The sequence below is a fragment of the Piliocolobus tephrosceles genome, chromosome 14 (assembly GCF_002776525.5).
Source record: "Piliocolobus tephrosceles isolate RC106 chromosome 14, ASM277652v3, whole genome shotgun sequence".
NCBI classification, from domain to species: domain Eukaryota; kingdom Metazoa; phylum Chordata; class Mammalia; order Primates; family Cercopithecidae; genus Piliocolobus; species Piliocolobus tephrosceles.
Window position 1 is genome coordinate 86,692,423 of NC_045447.1, and position 22,039 is coordinate 86,714,461.

Here is a 22,039-nt window from a genome sequence, read left to right on the forward strand (position 1 = left end):
CAATGTTAGTCTCTTATCCCTCACCCCCTTCCCACCCTTTCCCTTGACTCCCCAAAGTCCATTGTATTGTTCTTATGTCTTTGGGTCCTCATAATTTAGCTCCCAATTATGAGTGAGAACATATGATGTTTGGTTTTCCATTTCTGAGTTGCTTCACTTAGAATAATAGTCTCCCATTCCATTCAGGTTGCTGCGAATGCCATTATTTTATTACTTTTTTATGGCTAAGTACTATTCCATGGTACATACATATGTCCTACATTTTCTTTATCTACTTGTTGATAGATGGCATTTGGGCTGGTTCCATATTTTTGCAATTGCAAATTGTGCTGCTATAAACATGTGTGTTCAAGTATTTTTTTCACATAATGACTCCTTTTCCTCTGGGTAGCTACCCAGTGGGATTGCTGGATCAAATGGTAGATCTACTTTTAGTTCTTTAAGGAATCTCCATAGTTTTCCATAGTGATTGTACTAGTTCACATTCCCACCAACAGTGTAAACGTGTTTCCTTTTCATCATATTCACGCCAACATCTTTTTTTTTTTTATTATGACCATTGTTGCAGGAGTGAGGTGGTATCCCACTGTGGTTTTGATTTGCGTTTCCCTGATAATTAGTGATGCTGAACATTTTTCCGTAGGCTTGTTGGGCCATTTGTATATCTGAGTGGAAGGAAATTACAATAAATAAAACAGGAAGGCAGCAGAAAGAGGTTTGTTTAGGGTATGGCTTGATTATTTGCAAGATGTTTGCTGCAGCATAGGAGAGAGGTGGATGTTGGTGATACTGATTTTGTCATTATCTGTGAGTTAAAGTTTCTAAAATCATGTGGCTTCCTAGGGAAAGCAAATAGAATGACAAGGGAAGATGGCTAGTAATGGCACCCTGAACAACTTCAGCATTTAGACGTGGGTGGAGGAGGATAAGCCCATGGAAGAAACGAAAGGATGGGCCAGCGAGATGAGAGGAGAAGCTAAGGGAGTAGAGAGTTACCAGAGGGAGGGCGGGATCAGTTAAGAACCTTAGTGTGTTGCAAAGAAATAACCTGCAATGCGGACCCACCAGGGGAACATTTGTACAAATGATGACAATTCTGAATTATAATTTAAAATTTAATTGTATTTAGAGCACTCTCTGTCTTTGTCTCATCATAATTTGAAGCAGGTTAACTACATATTAGCTAGAAAAAGCCCTTTGAAATTTTCCTTCAATGTATCAATAGATTCTGTGATTTTTTGTTTTAAGTAGAAACTGCCTATTGGTAAAATAGCACTTAATTGGGATAATGCTTGTGAAAGCCATTTCTAAACTTTGAATTGACATACAAAATAAAGGTGGCAATCATCACCATGTTGCTATACTCTCTTTGGCCATTTAAATTTTTTTTTCAACAATACGAAGATAAGCCTTGTACAAATTCTTCAAAGTTATACATTTGTGGTACTTGAAGAATGTTTTACTATATAAAAAGATGAATAGATAGCATTTCCTACAATAAATAAATGGTTTATGTATCAATGTGTTGGGATTATAAATTCTCATAGAAATTCACTTTATTAACTCATTTATTCATCTGATCACAGCTCATTCAGCAAGCAAATTGTTTTTTCCTTTTTTTTTTTTTTTTTGAGATGGAGTTTCACTCTTGTTGCCCAGGCTGGAGTGCAATGGCATAATCTCGGCCCACTGCAACCTCCGCCTCCTGGGTTCAAGCGATTCTCCTGCCTCAGCCTCCTGAGTAGCTGGGATTACAGACATGTGCCACCATGGCTGGCTAATTTTGTATTTTTAGTAGAGATGGGGTTTCTCCATGTAGGTCAGGCCGGTCTCGATCTCCCGACCTCAGGTGATCTGTGCGTCTCAGCCTTCCCAAAGTGCTGGGATTACAGGCATGAGCCACCGCACCCGGCCTTGTTTTGTTCTTTTTAAGTGCTCTGGGAAGAAGGTATGTGACACAGTCCCTTCTCTCAAAGAGTTTATAGATTAATGTGTTTATAGATTAATGTGTTAGAACAATTATTGAAACAAAACCAGAGTCAGGCACATTGCTATGCAAGCTATAGAGAGCCTATGAAAATTAGGAACATTGACACATTTGTTCCTATCCTGGTTTGTGCTTTCAGGATTCCTCTGAAGTGGCAGCACTCCTTGGGTTTGAAATGTTTGTCAGTAATGACTGATGGACATCAACAGGTGAATAGACACACAAAAAAACCTGTGAAACTTACATACCATAGGATACTTTTCAACAACAAAAAGAAACAAATTATTGATACATCTAACAATGTGGATGAATCTCAAAAGCATTATGCTATTCCTTTGACTGATAAAATGTTGACACTCCTTTATTTTCCTTTCTTTCATCCCACTTTAAAAATCAGCCTTAGTATACTTTAGGCACAATATACTATATACATTTAAAATGACAATTTGACAAGTTGTGACAAATGTATATGCATTATAAAAATCATGATAAAGATTTCCACTGCCTCAAAATGTTTCCTCATGCCTTCTTGGAATAAATCCACACGTTCCCTCCGTCTCTACACCCCACCACCCATATACTCTACCTCTAGACCCAAGCAATTGCTAGTCTGCTTTTTGTCAGTGTAGATTAGTTTGCATTTTCTAGAATTTTGTTTTAATGGAAATGTACAGTAAGTACTGTTTCGTGCCTGGATTCTTACATTTAGTATAGTGCTTTTAAGATTCATCCACAAGAAAATGTGGCACATATACACCATGGAATACTATGCAGCCATAAAAAAGGATGAGTTTGTGTCCTTTGTAGGGACATGGATGCAGCTAGAAACCATCATTCTTAGCAAACTATCACAAGAAGAGAAAACCAAACACCACATGTTCTCACTCATAGGTGGGAACTGAACAATGAGATCACTTGGACTTGGGAAGGGGAACATCACACACCGGGGCCGATTATGGGGAGGGGGAAGGGGGGAAGGATTGCATTGGGAGTTATACCTGATGTAAATGACGAGTTGATGGGTGCTGACGAGTTGATGGGTGCAGCACACCAACATGGCACAAGTATACATATGTAACAAACCTGCACGTTATGCACATGTACCCTAGAACTTAAAGTATAATAATAAAAAATAAAATAAAATAAAATAAAAAGAATGCTTAACAAGAATGTATGAAATGAGAAAAAAAAAGATTCATCCACATTGCTGAGTGTATCAATAATTTATTTCTTTTTATTGCTGAGTAGTATTCTATCGTATACATGGTTCACAGTTTATCCATTTGTCTGTGAATGGACATTCCAGTTGTTTTCTATTTGGGGCTGTTACGAATAAAGCTGCTATGAACATTTAAATAGAATCTGTGAATGTTTGGATTGGAATTGCTGGGTTGTATGGTAAGTGTTTGATTAACTTCATAAGAAACTGCCAAATGATTTTCCAAAGTAGCAATATATAATTTTGCATTTTCACCTGCAGCGTATGAGATTTCCTGTTGATCCTTATCCTCATCAAAACCTAGAATTAAGAGTGAATCTTTTAAATTTTAGACTTTTGAGAAGATGTGTAGTGGTACTTCATTGTGGTTTTAGTTTGCATTTCTCTAATGACTAATGATGTTTAACATGTTTTTATATCTTCTTTTGTCTCCATCTATTCTTCATTCTCCATTCTCTTTTCTTCCTTTAGATTAAGTATTTTTTATTTTATTCTATCTTCACTACTGGGATATTATCTATAAATTTTTTTGTTGTTCCATTTTAGTGAGTTTACAATATAAATCTTTAACTTATCACAGTCTATCATCAAATAATGGTATACCCCTGACATATGTTTTAGAAACCTTACAGTGGTAAAAATATTAGTTCCCCATCCTGTACTTGGTGCTATTGTTTTCGTGCATTTTATTCCATATATACTAGAAACTCTACAATCTATCATTATTACTTTTGGTTTAAATATTAAATCATCTTAAAAAGAGATTTTTAAAAATAAGAAAAAAGTCTTTCATATTTTTTCATGTATTTGCCATTTTTATTGTTTTGTTCTTCCATATTTCAGATCTAAATTTCTATCTGGTATAATTTTCCTTCTGCCTGAGTAACTACCTTCAGTATTTTTTTGTAGCACAGATCTGTTGGCAATGGTAATCTGAACTTTTGTATATCTGAAAAAGCCTTTAGTTAATTTTTGAAAGAAGGTTTTTGATGGACATATGATATGGTTTGTTTCCATGTCTCCATCCAAATCTCACTTTGAATTGTAATCCCCAGGATCCCCATGTCATGGGGACATGATCCCCCTGTCAAGGTGGGGGACCAGGTGGAGGTAATTGGATCATGAGGACCATTCCTCCCGTGCTGTTCTCCTAATAATGAGTGAGTCTCATGAAATCCGATGGTTTTATAAGCATCTGGCATTTCACCTGCTTGCACTTCTCCTTTCTCTTTCTGCCACCTTGTGAAGAAGGTGCCTGTTTCCCCTTCACCTTCTGCCATGATTGTAAGTTTCCTGAGGTCTCCCCAGCCATGCTGAACTGTGAGTCAATTAAACCTCTGTCCTTTATAAGTTACCCAGTCTCGTGTATTTCTTCATAGCAGCATGAGAATGGACTAATACAGTATGTACAATTACAGGTTGCTAGTCCCTTTTCAGTGCTTTAAGGATTTCCGTCTTCCATAGTTTCTGATGAGTAGTTTGTGACCATTCTTATCTTTGTGCCATATTTTCTCATTTTTTTCTGACCCTCCCTTCTGAGACTCCAATTACAAATATCCCAGACTTCTTAATATCATTCAAAAGATTACTGATGCTTGTTTCATTTTTTTTTTTTAAGTTTCCAACTGGTAATCAATTTATTAAAATAGTTGACTTAAACGTCTACAATGGTGACTTCCATCTCAACTCCTGGCTCAATAGTGATGGAAGTAATCTGCTTAACAATCTCAGAAGGGCTGTACAAGTCAATGAGTCTCTTGTGGATTCTCATCTGGAAATGATCCCATGGCTTAGAACCTTCACCACATGGAGTTTTTTCTTGTAGTGATTAGTAGGCATTCGAACTGGTCTTTTCACTTTGAGATTCTTTTCCTTTGCTCCTCTGATCAAGTCAGCACACACCTTCTCCAGGGATTTTACGTTGCAGCTTGTTAGAGTGATTCCAATTCGGTGAATTGCCTCCTTCTGCTCCATGGTTGTTTTTCCGGTATCCTTAAAAGCCATGGCTGCTGCGCGGCTTCCTGACCGACTTCTTCGGCGGCGAGAGCTAACAGCGGTGAGTCAGGAGCAGGTGTGGGCGGATCAGAGCTCCGCACCACCTACGACCACGTCTTCCTCAAAGAGGTGTTTCATGTTTTAAAATCTTAATTTCCTTCTGTTTCACTTTGGGTAAAATCTGTCTTCAAGTTTGGTGGTCTTTTTTTGGGCCAATATCTAATCTAAAGTTTATCCTATCCAGTATGTTTCTCATTTCAAATATTGTATTTTCTAGCTGCAGAGTTTTATTTGTATTTGAAAACGTTTTTTATTTTTTTCATCGTCTTAAACATTTGGAGTATACTTATAACCATTGTTTTACTGTTGCTGTCTGCTGATTCTATCATCTATGAAATTACTAGATCTGTTTCTATTGATTGATTTGATTACTACTCTGGTTGGGAGGCAATATTTTCCCTACTTCTTTGCTTACTTGGTAATTTTTTTTTATCAAGATAAATTTATAAAAGTAAACTTCATTTACAATTGGACATGATGAATTTTACATTTTTGTGTCCTGGATTTTTCTGTATTCCTTTAAATATTGTCGGGTTTCTCCCCCCCCTCCCCCGCCCGGGATGCAGATAAGTTTCTTGGATTTCTTGGAATTAGCTGGATGGCTTTTGAGATTTGCTTTTAAGATTTGTTAGGGTGAGTTCAGAGCAGGGCTGCTTTGATCTCGGAAATAGCCCTCTGAAGGGTCCCATGTTCTGTGAGATAGGAGGTCGTTCTCTGACTGGTTGACAGCCTAAGCTATTCCTGATTCTTGTAAGGTCTGGACACTGTTCTGCGTACTCCTTTCTGATAGTTCTTTCCCTGGCCTTAGTAGTTACCACACATCTATGCATACAGCAGTGTTCAGCCAAAGTTTGAAAGGATTCAAAGATCTCCAGAGCTCTCTCTGTGTCACTCGTTTCTGTTATTCTATCCCACAAATTCTAAGTGTGTGAAACTCCCTGAAATCAGAACTGTGTCTCCTCAACTCAGTGAGACCACAAGCCACTGCTTCAGTTTCCCCTGCCTATGTTGCAACCTAGAAACTCTTCTCAGGCGAAAAGAACAGGCAACATCACAGGTCATCTCATTTCCTTCCCTTTCAGAGATCACTGTCTCGGGTTGTCTATTGAACAATGTCTGAAGAAAGATGTTTCATATATTTTGTCTGACTTTCTAGTTGCTCAAGGTAAGAAGGTAAATGCATTCCTAGTTACTGGATTGTGGCTGGGAGCAGAATTTCAATACTGTTTTTTAATGAGATGTTTTTACTTAATTATTTGAGGATTCCCTTTAGTTATCATAATTTTACATGATGTAAACAGGTAAATGAGAATATCTTCAAAACATATTTTTTCAGTTTTGGGGTGGTTCTCTCAGTTCTGGTTTTTGCCAAAGATAATAGATTTTTAGTATCTGAGTTCCATATGACAACATTTATAAGTCTTGGGTGTATCCATATGGTATGTTATAATGGGAAAAGAAAGATGAAATTCTGCTTTTGTCTGATGTCTTTATAGGTCTTGGAAAGACTTGAAGAAGGGTTGTAAAGTCCATAACTTTACAATAAGGCAAAATTAAAAGAATCCAAACCAAAATTGTCCTAGACAATGAAAAGTATCGCTAGGCAGAAGCTGAATCTCTTAAGCTCCCCCGCCAAATCGGCCATGACACAGTCCATAGTTTAACAGTTGTTTCAATTTGGAAATTAATTTTTAGTACTAATTTAAATATTTCATATTAGTATATGAGAATTCTTCCTCCTGTTCAGGCTGTGGTATGGGGAAAAGTCAGTTCCCATCAATACAGATTCGTATCTACAAGCACAGTGATGAAATTATCCTCATAGCTCCTTGTGTTTGAACAAGCTATATAGTTTTAATTTTAACAGGTTTAACATAATATTCAATATATGTTGATTACTGAATACAACAAAAAGTGTAATAGACACTCCTTGAGAAGCTCATAATCTATTTGGGCAGATGGAAAAAATACTTAGAAAAATTAAAAGGTAGTATAGGACCACAGTAAGAAAAAATATTTGGGTGCAGGATATAAAGTATCAGTTGAATTGTAGAGGCAATATATACTATGTACTTTTTCGCCTGGGTGATAGGGCGAGACTCCGTCTCAAAAAAAAAACAAAAAAACTATGGTTGTTCACTATAACTAAACATCTCTTTTTTTTGAGATGGAGTCTCGCTCTGTCGCCCAGACTGGAGTGCAGTGGTGAGATCTAGGCTCACTGCAAGCTCCGCCTCCCGTGTTCACACCATTCTCCTGCCTCAGCCTCCCTAGTTGCTGGGACTACAGGTGCCCGCCACCATGCCCGGGTAGTTTTTCTGTATTTTTAGTAAGGACAGGGTTTCACTATTTTAGCCAGGATGGTCTCCATCTCCTGACCTCGTGATCCACCAGTCTCTGCCTCCCGAAGTGCTGGGATTACAGGCGTGAGCCACCGCGCCCGGCCACATTTCATCTCTTTTAGTCTAACTTACTCATCTACAAAATGGAGATAATACCTGTTTTGCAGTGCAGGCCCTGACACAGAGGTAGAGTTGCATAAATTAGCTTCTATTCCTTAACTCTTTTCTTCCTTCCTTCTTTCTAGCTAATTTTTAGCTCTCTATCCTAGACAACTTTTGCTAAACGTGTATAACATGTAGTACCTACGCATAGGAATATGTTTTTATAGAACAGAATTATTGAAAACAACTTCTTACATTTTTGTTACTTTTTCAAAGGCAAGAATTCACATATTCCTTCTGAGCCAAGGACATGCAATGAAACGTAAGAGAGATTCAGAAACTCTGATGATTACTCTCCCAAGAACGGTGCTTGCTAGGGTGAGGGTCTTGCAGACACAGAAGGAGCTGATGAGGTGAACTGTTGGGGTGTTACAAAAGGCCTTCAGGAAAATATGTAATCAAAGGCAAGAAATGAGAGAGAAGATTCCCTCAGGGAAAAAAGGAGTGGTTCCGAAGAACTTAGAAGTTTTTCCAGGCAATAGCCACAGATGCTAGCACAAGGACATGGTGGCCACATAGTGTGAGCAAAAATGCTTAACTTTTTGCTCTTCTTCTAATATTTACTCTATTAACCCAGACAACATGAGCTCCAGAAGCCTCATGATGAGTGGAGAAAGAAACATAAATCAGAAGAAGTGGTCAAAAAGATGCCTATGTTCACTTCCACCCTTAGGTCTCCAAGCCTCAGTTCCTGGCATGAGGAGGTAGAGGAGAGAAGCTGGGAATAGGATGTGAGATTACAGTTTTAAAATAGACTGGACTGGATATTTGAACACCTGAAAATGAATCTAAATTCTCAAAATGAGGTGGTTCCTACAACTGAAAATAACAAGAAAGCTACGGGATCTCCTGCTATGTTATCCAGGGTTGGAAAAGTGAAATTCAATGGAGCCAGATTAAAAGATGGACTTTTGGACGGGGGCAGTGGTTCATGCCTATAATCCCAGAACTTTGGGAGGCCAAGGTGGGCAGATTACTTGAGGCCAGGAGTTCAAGACCAGCCTGGCCAACATGGTGAAACCCCATCTCTACTAAAAATAAAAAATTAGTCAGATGTGGTGGCATGTGCCTGTAGTCCCAGCTACTGGGGTGGGTGAAGCATGAGAATCACTTGAACCTGGGAGGCAGAGGTTGTGGTGAGTCAAAATTGCGCCTCTGCACTCCAGCCTGGGCAAGGGAGCAAGACCCTGTGTGACCCTGTGTCCAAAAACAGACAAAAAACAAACAAAAACCATGTGGAGTTTATTTACTCTTTAAACAAATATCCTTCACTTATTGAACTGAACTATAATTAACTCCTCTTTCACTTGCCATTTCCTGTGCTTCCTTTTCCAACCACTACATCTCCTTTGACACATTTTCTTTTTCTTTTCTTTTTTCTTTCTCTCTCTTTTTTTTTTTTTTTTTTTTTTTGAGATATAGTCTCTATAATTAGAGTTAGTAGGGCACATAGCAGGTTTTAATAAGATATCTAGTTCCTCCTCTTAAGGTAACTCATGAGAACCTTTAAGCAAAAGAACTGAAGAATTTCTAATGGGGCAGCTAATCCACTCTTTTGTGCACTCTGTTCTGCTCATGATCTGATGTTAGTTGGGGTTTCTATTTGTGATTCCTGGGCCTTAACTGCTGATGACAGAGTTCAAAATCATTGCTTTCTAACTCTGAGAATGACTGCATAATATGACATCATTTTCTACCACTGAGTATTAATGGTCTATCTTATTCCTCCTACCTGTCCTTCTCCTTGAGGAGGAAGATCATCAATGCACTGTGTGGACTGAAGTGGCTTCATACCCCCTTAATGTTAATGTTCTCGTTTGCTTAAAGTCTGAACTGAATATGGATCCCTCATTTATGAAGCACCATGACACTTCCTGGGTAGTGAACAATTAAACAAACTTCCCAGCAACAGTGGCTATTTTTTTTTTTTTTTTGCTTTTTCACTTCATGGACAATATTGTATGCAAGTTAAATTTGCAACTAGCTTGAGGCTTCACACATGGTGATTTTGAGAAATTGAATTCTGTACCTCAAGTATATTTCCTTTTCCTTGAACTTTACATTCAGGTCAGCTGTCCAGTTCTTAAACAATGGGTTTTTGAGAGGCAATGAGCAACACAATAGCATTTTCTCCTTCAATTCTATCTGCCTTTGAAAAAAAATAACCTTTTATTTTTGATTCAAAGAAGAGAGGAGTTTTCTTGTCTTTCTACATCTGTTCCAACTCCTCCAAATGCACAAAAATTTTTTCAGAGCATTCCAGAGTTTCTCAGACTGCACATGTAAGATTTTGCATATAGATACATCTTGGTCATAATAACCTTCTACCAAATTAGTAGAAAATAGATGTATTCTACATTTTCATATCTTTATGGCAATATGAATAGACAAGGATCTTCTTGCAAAAATATCTCCTGAACTGTGCAGGAGATGCTTGGAAGACCCAGTCAAAATTATGAAGTATCCCAAGTTTGTATCCTCCTGTGGCTTCCCATATTACAATAATGCCTTTCTTATCCAGGTTCCAGTACTCTCAAGCCCTTGTCCTTCACTTTTCATTTTAGTTTGCATTCATCCAAGTATTTGGATGGAAATTATCAATACCTTATATAAGAATGTATGGGAGGCTGAGGCGGGCGGATCACGAGGTCAGGAGATCGAGACCATCCTGGCTAACAGAGTTAAACCCCATCTCTGCTAGGAAAATACAGAAAATTAGCCACGCATGGTGGCAAGTACCTGTAGTCCCATCTACTTGGGAGGCTGAGGCAGGAGAATCGCTTGAACCTGGGAGGCCGAGGTTGCAGTGAGCCAAGTTTGTGCCACTGCACTCCAGCCTGGGCGACAGAGCGTGACTCCATCTCAAAAACAAACAAACAAACAAACAAAAAGAATGTCAATGGAGTTAAAAGTATGCTTTTCAGTTTTCAGCCATGGATCATATTTTGTAGCCTTGCCTAATTCCTAAAGTCTCACTCCATGATGTTTCCTCCTTATTATAAAGATTAGATGGTTTTGCATTGCTGCCATGTGACATTTATACTTCCCAAGCTGCTGTGTCATCTTCTTCTACCATTTAAACTTAGTTTTACTTTAAGTCCACATCTAACCTGTGTGCCTGCATGCCCAGCACATTTTCTACCTTCTACATTTTATTTGACTGGAGAAATCACCTCAGCCTCTCTAGGTCTCTGCTTATCATCACTCTGCTCATTCTTCAAGCCTCACTTGATTACTGCCTCCGCTGTGATGCTTTCCTGGATTTCCTTAGTAAGACATAATTTCTCCTTTTCATACTTCTGTGGTATTAAGTATGCACCAGTTACATGTGACTCATCTCCAAGTGCTTTGGCGTGGAGATGTTATTTATGTTCCTTATATGACTACTGACCACTGTTTTCCAGACTAAATATTGAAACACTTGGCCAGATAATTTTTTCTCAATTTTGAGTTTCCTTTAATAAGTTTTAAAACAAATTTTTGAAATTAAATTACATTTTGTTAGGTTGCAAATCTGACAAAGTCCAACGATGAGGTGAGTTTGTTGTGGTCAGTTGGCTAGTTGCTAAACTCACAGCTGGTTTGTGTCTGCTGACTAGCAAATTATTGGCCTACAGGAAGTCTACATGGGGAACCAGATTATGATGCAAACGTTGCTTGGAGAGCCCTTGATCAAGAGCAAAACAGGTTGGCAGACTCGAGGGATAGGTTCGGCTAGGTCTGATGGAACATTCCAGTTTTGCCAACAGAAGGAAAAACATTGGAAGGACTTCCCCAGGATCTGGATCTCTTTCCACTGGATAACATTTAATAAGCACTAATATGGTATCCTCTTTCACTTGCCATTTCCTGTGCTTCCTTTTCCAACCACTACATCTCCTTTGACACATTTTCTTTTTCTTTTTTTTCTTTCTTTCTTTTTTTTTTTTTTTTTTTTTGAGATAGAGTCTTGCTCTGTCACCCAGGCTGAAGTACTCACTGCAACTTCCACCTCCCTGGTCCCAGCGATTCTTCTGCCTCAACCTCTTGAGTAGCTGGGATCAGAGATGTGCACCACCACACTCAGCTATTTTTTATTTTTATTTTTTGCATTTTTAGTAGAGATAGGATTTCACCATGTTGGCCAGGCTGGTCTTGAACTCCTGACCTCAGGTGGTCCACTGGCCTCAGCCTCCTAGAGTACTGGGATTATAGGTGTGAGCCACTGTGCCTGGTCTCTTTTTCCTTAAGTGTATCAATACCATCATTTTGCCTACTTATTCTGCCCTGGGAGCCATTCTGTCTCTTTAGGAAGTTTTTGCATCTATCAGATCTCATCTTTTATGTTTTGATGTTTAATATCATTTAAAACTTTTTGTTTTGTGTTTTTTAAATGATTTGAAAAAAGTGTGCTCATTAATTAATAAGCAATAAATTCAAACTTTTGTTGCTTTTTTAAGAAAAAAATGAAAAATTCTGTAACAATGTATCTTAGCCATAAAACATTTGTAATCAGCACTCTTCCAGAAATTTCAGGATGTAAGTTATCTCAATGATAATACTAGAAAATCTTGGGAAGCAAGGATATGGCTAACTTTTTATATCATAGATCCCTACTGCCACAACAAGAGTTAAGACTTAGTAAATTGAGTCATGCATTGCTTAACAACTGGGATATGTTCTTGTAACCACCCAACGGGTTCGTTTTGCCTGCTGCCTGGGTAGAGCCAATTTATCAAGAACCAGGAATTGCCGTAGCGAAAGAGTTTAATTCATACAGAGCCAGCTGAATGGGAGACTGGAGTTCTATTACTCAAATCAGTCTCCCTGAAAATTTGGAGGGTAGTGTTTTTCAAGGATAGTTTGAACGGCCAGGGAATGGTGCTGCTGACTGGTTGGAGATACAATCATAGGGGTGTGGAAAATGGTCCTCATGCATTTCTCAAGTCCACTCCTTTTCTTACTTCCTGCTTAGTGGAGGTGTTAGAATCTGCTTCTTGGTGGGGCCACAGGACTGGTTGGTGGGTCCAGGTGGGGCCACCAGTTATCAGAAATACAAAAACCTGAAAAGAAATCTCAAAAGACCAATCTTAGGTTCTATAACAGTGATATTATTTGCAGGAGTAATTGGGGAAGTTGCAGATCTTGTAGCTAATTTGTTAGTCCTACAAAGGCAGTCTAGTCCCCAGGAAAGAAGGGGGTTTATTTAAGGAAAGGGCTGTTATCATCTTTGTTTCAAAGTTAAACTATAAACTAAGTTCCTCCCAAAGTTAGTTGAACCTATCCCCAGGAATGGACAAGGGCAGCTTGGAGGTTAGAATCAAGATGGAATTTGTTAGGTCAGATCTCTTTCACTGTCATAATTTTGTCCTTGTTATAATGTTTGCAAAGGTGGTTTCAATGTAGACCTTATAAACACCATATACTTAGACTATGCTAAGTTTCTTAAAATATTTTTCTTTTTTTGATAACAAATTAACCTTAGCTTACTATAAATTTTTTATTTTTTAAAGTTTTAAATTTTTTTGAACTTTTAACTTTTTTTTTTTTTTTTTTTTGAGACAGAGTCTCGCTCTGTCGCCCGGGCTGGAGTGCAGTGGCCGGATCTCAGCTCACTGCAAGCTCCGCCTCCCGGGTTTACGCCATTCTCCTGCCTCACTTTTAACTTTTTTATAACAGCATAAAACTCACTTTGTACAACTGTACAAACATATTTTCTTTATATACTTATTCTATAAGTGCTTTCTATTTTTATTTTTTCCCCTTAAACTTTTTAATTTAAGTGAAGACACAAGCGCATTATCCTAGGCCTCCACAGGGTCTGGATCATCAGTATCACTATCTTCCACCTCCACATCTTGTCCCACTGGAAGATCTTCATGGACAATAACACGGAGCTCTCATCTCCTGTGATAACAATGCCTTCTTCTGGAATACCTCCTGAAGGACCTGCCTGAGGCTGTTTTATAGTTAATTTCCTTTTTTACAAGCAGAAGGAGTACACTCTAAAATACTGATTAAGATATTGTACAGTAAATACATACACCAGTAACAGAGTCTGTTATTATCATTATCAAGTTTTATGTACTGTACCTAATTGTGCTACATTTTTGTATGCCTAGCAGTGCAGTAGGTGTGTTTCACCAAGACCACCACAAGCATGTGAGTAATGTGTTGAGCTATGACATTACCAGAGCTACCATGCTGGTATAGACAGGAGACAGGGACTGGGTAGAAGAGGGCAGTTCCCTGGTAAAAGTCTTACTCCCAAGCCTAGAAACCCGCAGCCCTAAATGGGAATAGACATTCCTGTTTGTGCACCCAAATGTTGCCTTTCGGCCTGCCATGACCTTCTGTGCTGTACCCATATAAACCCCAAATCCCAGGCTTGATGAGCAGATGAGCAGATAAGCAAACAAACAGAAGAACAGAGAAGCAGAAGAGTGGTGCTGCAGAGAAGGAGAGAAGAGAAGGAGCATCTGAATGTCAAGAGGAGTTTGGAGGGGGATGGTCAGAGAGGAGATCAGTTGCAGGACAGCCAAACTCCAAGGGAAGATCATCTTCCACTCCAATCCCTTTCCAGCTCCCCATTCATCCTTCCGAGAGCCACCTCCATCACCCAGTAAAATCCCTGCATTCACCATCCTTCAAGTTCATGTGTGACTTGATTCTTCCTGGACACTGGACAAGAACCCAGGTGCCAAGAGGGCACTGAGCTGGTTAACACTTAAGCCATCTGCCGAAGGCGGAGCTAAAAGAACACTGTAGCACACCCACTGGGACTTTGAGAGTCACAGGCACATACCCCTAGATGCCACCGTGGGGCGGGAACCCAAAAGTGCTCGCCCTGGCTCCTGCACCTGTCTGTCTACATGCTCCCTCTCCTATAATGGGCTTGTGCAACAGTGGCTGCCCAACAGATGAGCCACACCCCTTCCACATGTCCTGCAAGGGGGATCAGGGAACTCTCCCCCTTCAATGTCAGTAGCTGATAGGAATATTTTAGCTCCATTATAATCTTATGACACCACCTTTGTGTATGTGGTCTGTCATTGACTGAAGTGTCGTTATGTGGTACGTTATTGTGTTTATTGAGTGGATGGTCAACTGTATGAGGTACTTGAATAATGAGCGGTGTGAACCTTGGTTTTATGACATCTTCTGAGAGCTGCTTTCAGGTGAGTAAAAGAAGAGATATTTCTAGTCTAGGTCCCCACTCCTTTTCTTAGTTCCTGCTTAGTGGAGGTGTTAGAAAAAAAGGTTGGACTCTGGTACTATTTTCCTCCATTGGTTATATGGACTCAAAGCCATAACTTAAGGAAGAATGTCTATTTTTAGATTTGGTGACTGATTTAGATAGGTTGCTACAGAAAGTGGTACAAAGATATTTCACACATAGAATATCAAATCCAGGGTGCTTTAGCACTACATTCCAATGGCCTGAGATGGATGGGTGGAAGCCCTGGCAAGCTGAAATAAACCAGGGCAAGCTCCTCTTTGGAATTCACAAGTCTGACAACTGGTGACTCAAGCTGTAGTCAGGAGACCTGAATGTTATGTCTGGCACCACGATACCTTAGTTTACAGGGATTAATCTAACAGGCCTTCAGTTAGTTTGCTTTATTTTAAAATTCTGCTTAGCTTTTTGTTGCCTACTAAATTTCTCCCGATCTATATTTAGATGTAGGTAAGGGCTCTAGATGTGTGCGCTACCAACACCAGCTCCTGGGAGGGAACATTTTCTCACTCACAAGCAAGTGAACTTTGCTTTCTCCACGAAGAATGACCTGCACGATGGCTTTCAGAAGTGGAGAACACGGCTCATGGTTCCCTCCATAGTTCCTCCATGGCCTTTGGTTACCTCTTCTCTGAATGGAGGAGCTTGGGTTATGTGAAAAGCAGAGCGACCAGACTACACAAATGCTGTAGTGAGAAGGCAGCAAATTAAAATATCAGAAATTTCAAAAGGAAAGATTTATAATAGTTAGATTTAAAACATGCTCTGAGGCCAGGCATAGTGGCTCACACCTGTAATCCCAGCACTTTGGGAGGCCAAGGCAAGAGGATTGCTTAAGGGCAGGAGTTCAAGACCAGCCTGCATTACATAACAAGACCCTGTCCTGTCTCTATATAAAAAAAAAAAAAAAAGAAAGAAAGAAAGAAAAAGGAAGAAAAGTGCTTTAATATTCAGAGGCATGAGAGATGCAATGAGTAATATAAGACCTTCTCTAGGGACACTGGGGAAGCACTCTACGGAGGTGGTTCTAATCTAGCCTGGCAAATCTCTCTTCCCTTCATGCCTGTATTTCCTTCTTCTTTGTGACTTTGCTAATGTTCTTCCTTCCTCTTGGAAAAATTTCCTGTACTAATCAAAAGGCCCCAAGACACAGGGGGAAATGTGGTAAATCTGAGACTGGAAGGAAATTACCATCTAATATCGCTCTTATACAGTATAACTATTGTTAATATTATTGCTTGGGTTACTCATTTATTCATATCACAAACACTGACTGAGTGCTTATTATTTGCCAAGCATGGGCAATAAAGAGTTGAAGACCAACAAAGCCCCTGCCTTCCCAGAAGCTTATTTGCTTGTGGGGAAAATAAACAGTGGATCAATTAACAAATAAGTAGATAACATAATGGCACAGCCAGGCGTGGTGGCCTCATGCCTATAATCCCAGCACTTTGGAAGGCTGAGGTGGGAGGATCGCTTAGGCCCAGGAGTTTGAGAACAGCCTGGGCAACATAGTGAAATCCCATCTCTACCAAAACAAAACAAAACAAACAACAAACGAAACACATGGTGATGTGTGCCTATAGTCTCAGCTATTCAGGAGGCTGAGGTGGGAGGATCACTTGAGCCCAGGAGGCAGAGGTTGCAGTGAGCCAAGATCTCCCCACTGCACTCCAACCTGGGTGACAGGGTGAGACCCTGTCTCAAAACAAACAAACAAACAAAACAACCAAAAACCAAAAAAACGTAATGTCAGATGGTGACAGTGTTTTGAAGAAAATAAAGCAGGATAGGGGAACTAGTGATAACTGGTAGATTTGGGTTTCTCCATCTCTGGCTGCTTTTGTATCCTCTGTAAGATGAAAGTGGCAAAGGAAATTCCAGGTTGACTTTTGGGTTCAGTGAGTTTTCTACCCTATGTCTCTTCACTGCCCTTTGCCTCCCCAGAACCTCTAAGATCTGATCCTTAGATTCTGCAATGTAAGTCAGCTTCCTCCTTCTTGGTTGCCAGCTCACTACATTCTTATTCCTGGATAAACCAAAAATCTCTTCCTTGTTTTCACATTTTCAAAAAGATGTAGAAATCTCTCACCTGCTCATGTTCCTTCCTTTTTGTATTATGGGTATATATACCTTTTACAATTTTTTCCCTACCAAATGTAGTTGAATATTGGGATGTAGTCATAACAAACACGTAAATACAATCCACCATATTTAAATGGACTTATTCATTTAGTCTGCTTAAAATCGAGATAGTAACACAGGCACCAGTGGGTTTCTCTGCAAACTCTGGGCATTTTTAATCCTGGCAATTTTTAAATTGCTTAGCAGTAAAATGGTCAGACAATAGCACCTATTGTTATGAATCCCTGCCCCTTCTTACCTCAATGAGGCTATCATTTCTACCAATTCTGCTGACAGAATTAAGAAGAGCCATTGATTTCCAGTTTGTTCAGCGTTTTTATTCTTTTTTTTTTTTTTTTTTTTGAGACAGAGTCTTGCTCTGTCGCCCAGGCTGGAGTGCAGTGGCTGGATCTCAGCTCACTGCAAGCTCAGCCTCCCGGGTTCACGCCATTCTCCTGCCTCAGCCTCCGGAGTAGCTGGGACTACAGGCGCCCGCCACGTCGCCCGGCTAGTTTTTTGTACTTTTTAGTAGAGACAGGGTTTCACCGTGTTAGCCAGGATGGTCTCGATCTCCTGACCTTGTGATCCGCCCGCCTCGGCCTCCCAAAGTGCTGGGATTACAGGCTTGAGCCACCGCGCCCGGCCTCAGCGTTTTTATTCTTAGGATGGGAGTGATGACTTGTAACCTCTTTATATCTAGAGACTCAATTTAAGTCTACCTCTTTCATTCAGCCTTCTCTCACCATTTTCAGCTGCCTGGAATGCCTTCTTTCTCTCAGTTCCTATTTTTGACATTAAAAATCAGGGTACTTAGTTATATTGTACCTCACACCAATTGTTTTACTTGTTAATATCTTTTTTCCTAGTTAGATTGTGACATTTTGGAATAAAAGAAAAAATATCTTTTTTAACTTTACAGCTTCCCAGATTTCATTAGATTAGTATCGATTTGAGTGCCTTTTATACATCAGGCAATGCCTAGTGTATAATATTTTTACTTATGGGTTTTAGCATTTAACTTATCTAATGATCACAACATTTCTATGATGTCATTTGTTTTCATGATTTGTTGAAAGTTGATGGTCAGAAAGGTTACAAAGTTGTCTGTGGTCATAATTTTTGAGGAGGCGGAGCTAAAGGCCTGTTTGATTCTGAGAACAATTCTGTGCTCCTTCAGCTGAACCACACAGCCCCTCTTAGAGCTTTGTCTCCATAGACACTAAGTGTATTCTTGTTGATTGAGTGAATTAATGGATGAATTATCTGGAGTTCCTTCTGCTTCTGTTTTCTTCTCTGTAAAACGAGGATCATTGCAGGAACCTGAACTAATAATAGAATAGTCCAACTGAGTTCCCTTAATTTGGTAACCAAGAGAAAGTAGAGTTAATTAACTAGAACCCTTTGCCATGACTGCTCTCTAGACTTTTCATCGCTTTTCTCTGAAAGTCCGGTCCTGAGCTCTGTTACAAGATAGAACATTTTAGCCACGATTGAAGAGAGCACTATTAACATTTTATGGCATTGGTTCCTTTTTTCCTAATACTGTGGGATTAAAACAATGTTCACCAAATTCTGGATGTTTTATTCCTGTTTTTTCATGATGTTTTATAATCCAGGCCTTCTTCATAGAGACACAGGGCTATGTTTTATAACTGCCAGGGGCAAGAAAAGAACAGCTTGTGTGAGATCCTTAAAGAAATAGCTAAGCAGTAACTTCAGACCTTCTGTATGTTTTCCTCAACATTTTCTCTCACTTTTTGTCTCCCTACAACTCATTTTTAGAAAACAAAAACACAATACAATTTTGTTCTTTTAAAAGATAGTACAGCTGGGTGCAGTGGTTCACGCTTGTAATGCCAGCACTTTGGGAGGCTGTGGGGGGCAGATCACCTGAGGTCAGGAGTTTAAGACCAGCCTGGCCAATATGGTGAAACGCTGTATCTACTAAAAATACAAAAATTAGCAGGGTGTAGTGGCAGGCCCCTGTAATCCCAGCTACTTGGGAAGCTGAGGCAGGAGAATCACTCTAACCTGGGAGGTGGAGGTTACAGCAGTGAGCCGAGATTGCGCCACTGCACTCCAGCCTGGGTGAAAAAGTAAGACTCTGTCTCAAAAAAAAAAAAAAAAAAAAAAAAAAACCAGGTAATATACGTGTACTATAATACTTTACAAAGTACAGAAAATATCTAAAGAAAAAGAAATAACATCTCACAACCTCATCATCTAGATATGACTGCTAACATTTTGATGTATTTCATTTCAGCTTTTAATTAATTTTTGCAGAAGACATTTATTTCAGATATTCTAACTTTATAATCTATAGAATTTGAATGATATTTTTGTATGACATCTATCGTAAACATTTCTGCATGTCATTGAAATATTTATAAATATTATTTTTATTTAAAGGATGCATAGTTAATTGATACAACCCTTCTTTTAAAATTGGTAATTTCACATGATGATGAGCAGATGTGAAACAAACAAGAAAGGGTAAGAGGTAGCTTGTCTCTTGACTTATATATATTTTTTCAATATGACTTGAAAAAAAGAACTTAACTTAGAGACCTCTAGAATAGTTAGCACAAATAGATTTCTCAGTGTGGTTAAGATGAAGTACAGATACTAAATTTACTCTTTTATGTGAAATAAATAAAAACTGGATAAGATATATACAGCAACAGTTTTCAAGACATTATACCTCAGACAACAAAGGATAATGACCTGTGAGAGAGGGAAAACAAATTAGGTGAGCCTATGATTGCCCCAGTTTACTGCCTGGAGAGAGATTCCAGGCCCAGGTGCAGAGAGAAGGGCTGCAAATGGAAACTATTGCTCTTTCTGAGTTGAGGAGAGAGACCTGAGAGTCTGCAGGTACTAAGATAGCTGCAATGCATGAGGAAGAGTTCCAGAGAAAAGAAAACTGAACAGAGAGTGAGCTCTGGATTTCTGTAGTGTTCCTGCTGACTCTTCTGCTGAATCATGATCAGTGCATGTGTGTGGCTGGAGAAAGAACCTCTGAAAAGGTTTAGAGGGACAAATCCTTGGTATCACATAGGTCTGGGAATAGCTCCTCTTTCCACCAGAAAGAGTATAAAAACCACGTAATTCATGGGATATCAGGTAGCGTACTCAGAAGGGTTTTGCTTCAGCAGTGAGAAAAAATTAGACCTAGACCAAATGTTGCTCTGATCCTAACAAAACTTAAAAAATGAGACCCTAAAGGATACAACTGTTTCCAGGTAACTTAAATATATACCAGAACAAAGCCAAAGAATATGGGAATATGAAAATAGCAGTCAGTAAGGTAAAATTCATAATATCTATCATGCAACCAAATATTACCATGAATATAAAGAAGCATGAAAATAAATACCCATAATTCCAAGAAAAATCAATTACACATAATTGCCCCGTCAATGACACAGATGATGTAATTAGTAAACAAAGAGCTAATTATAACTCTGCCAACTCTAGCCATTGCACATGTTCAAAAGGCTAGAGGAAAGATTAAATCGGGACACAGAGGAAATAAAAAGACAAAATAAAATATCTACAGATGAAAATTACAATATCTGAGATGAAGCATAAGCAAGATGGGATTCGCAGCAGATTAGGTGTAGAAGAAGGATTAATGAACATCAAAGCATATATGACAACAGTAGCATAAAGTCTGTAAGAAAAGAAATGGAAACATACTGGTATAAGGTTTTACACTATGTATGAAATGGTATAGTATCACTTGAAGAGAGACTGTGACTAAAGACCACCGTACCCTCTTAGGGGAAGAAAAATATCTTTTTTTTCTACCCATCCTGGGTTCACAGCTGAGGCCAATATAACAAAAAACAGATTAACAACACAGAAGCATACACATTTACTTAGTATAAGTGTTATGTGACTCAGGAGCCATCATAAGGAAAGAAGACTCAAAGAAACAGACCTGAGTATTTTTATAGTAGGTTTGATGAAGAATGGATAGTCACGGCGAAATATAATAGGACAATGGGTGTATGATCTAAAGGTAGTAAACTGGGGGAAATTTAGCAGGGTTTGCTTGTTCAGATTTTTCTCCTTGACCTTTTGTTGTGAGAGGCAAGCATGTTTCTTTTCTCTGGGTATAGGGAGGGCACCTCTCACATGAGGGACGCAGGATCTGCTTCAGAGAAGTGCCGGGGAAGAACAGTGACCTTCCTGCTTCTGCAGTTTTCTTAAATTCATATAGCTTAAAATATTTAATATGCTAAGGTGTTACATTTGGGGGTAGTATATCTTGATACCCATCACCTGAAACCAATCACTTTATAATAGTAACACAAAGAGTTGTAGATAATATGCCATAAAGGTGGTAAAATGGAATCATTGGAAAAGTCAATTCATCCAAAAGAAGGCTGGAAGAGGAAAGCAAAAACAAAGAAGAGATGGGAGAAATAAAAAGTAAATCATAGGGACATGAGCATCCCTTAATTTTGGTATACAGGAGGGGTTTGAGGGGTGCCGTCGGATACCAAAGGATGACTGTATATTTTATAAATTAAGAGACTTTCATTCTTTAAATATTCTTGGACTTAAAGTTTTTTAAAAAGAAAACAAATCAAAGCATACTATAGTTGCTAAAACAAATCATTTTAGTAGTAGTATATTCAGTGGCTGAAATGATAGGGAGCATCAATCATTATTTCTTCAATATCATGTTATCCTTACTGAAAAAATAAGATATAACTGGGAAATATTCTTGGATCCCTTACACATCCACTTAATTTCTTAAAAGAAGAAAGATAAAATACATGTAACAACAGAAACAAATAAACCATTTACTGTAACATTCCAGGAATCATGGGCTCCTTTTCTTCGCCAGTTTATTTATTTACTTATCTTTATCACCTCGTAGTAGTTTGTTTCCTTTGATAGAATATATGGTAGTCCCACACTGG

The 22,039-nt window shown here is 38.9% G+C and overlaps 1 protein-coding gene and 1 pseudogene across 1 annotated transcript in view; one reads left to right on the plus strand and one right to left on the minus strand.

The window, feature by feature from the left end:
- Window positions 1-4,846: 4,846 nt before the first annotated feature.
- On the minus strand, window positions 4,847-5,210 carry LOC111543234 (annotated as a pseudogene).
- The window catches only part of TMC1 (transmembrane channel like 1), a 180,833-nt gene continuing 164,002 nt past the window's right edge, over window positions 5,209-22,039 (plus strand). The window contains exons 1-2 of the mRNA XM_023213110.1: window positions 5,209-5,262; window positions 7,982-8,027. Of these exons, the coding sequence (XP_023068878.1) occupies window positions 5,209-5,262; window positions 7,982-8,027 (100 nt within the window). The remainder of the gene's footprint in view (window positions 5,263-7,981; window positions 8,028-22,039) is intronic.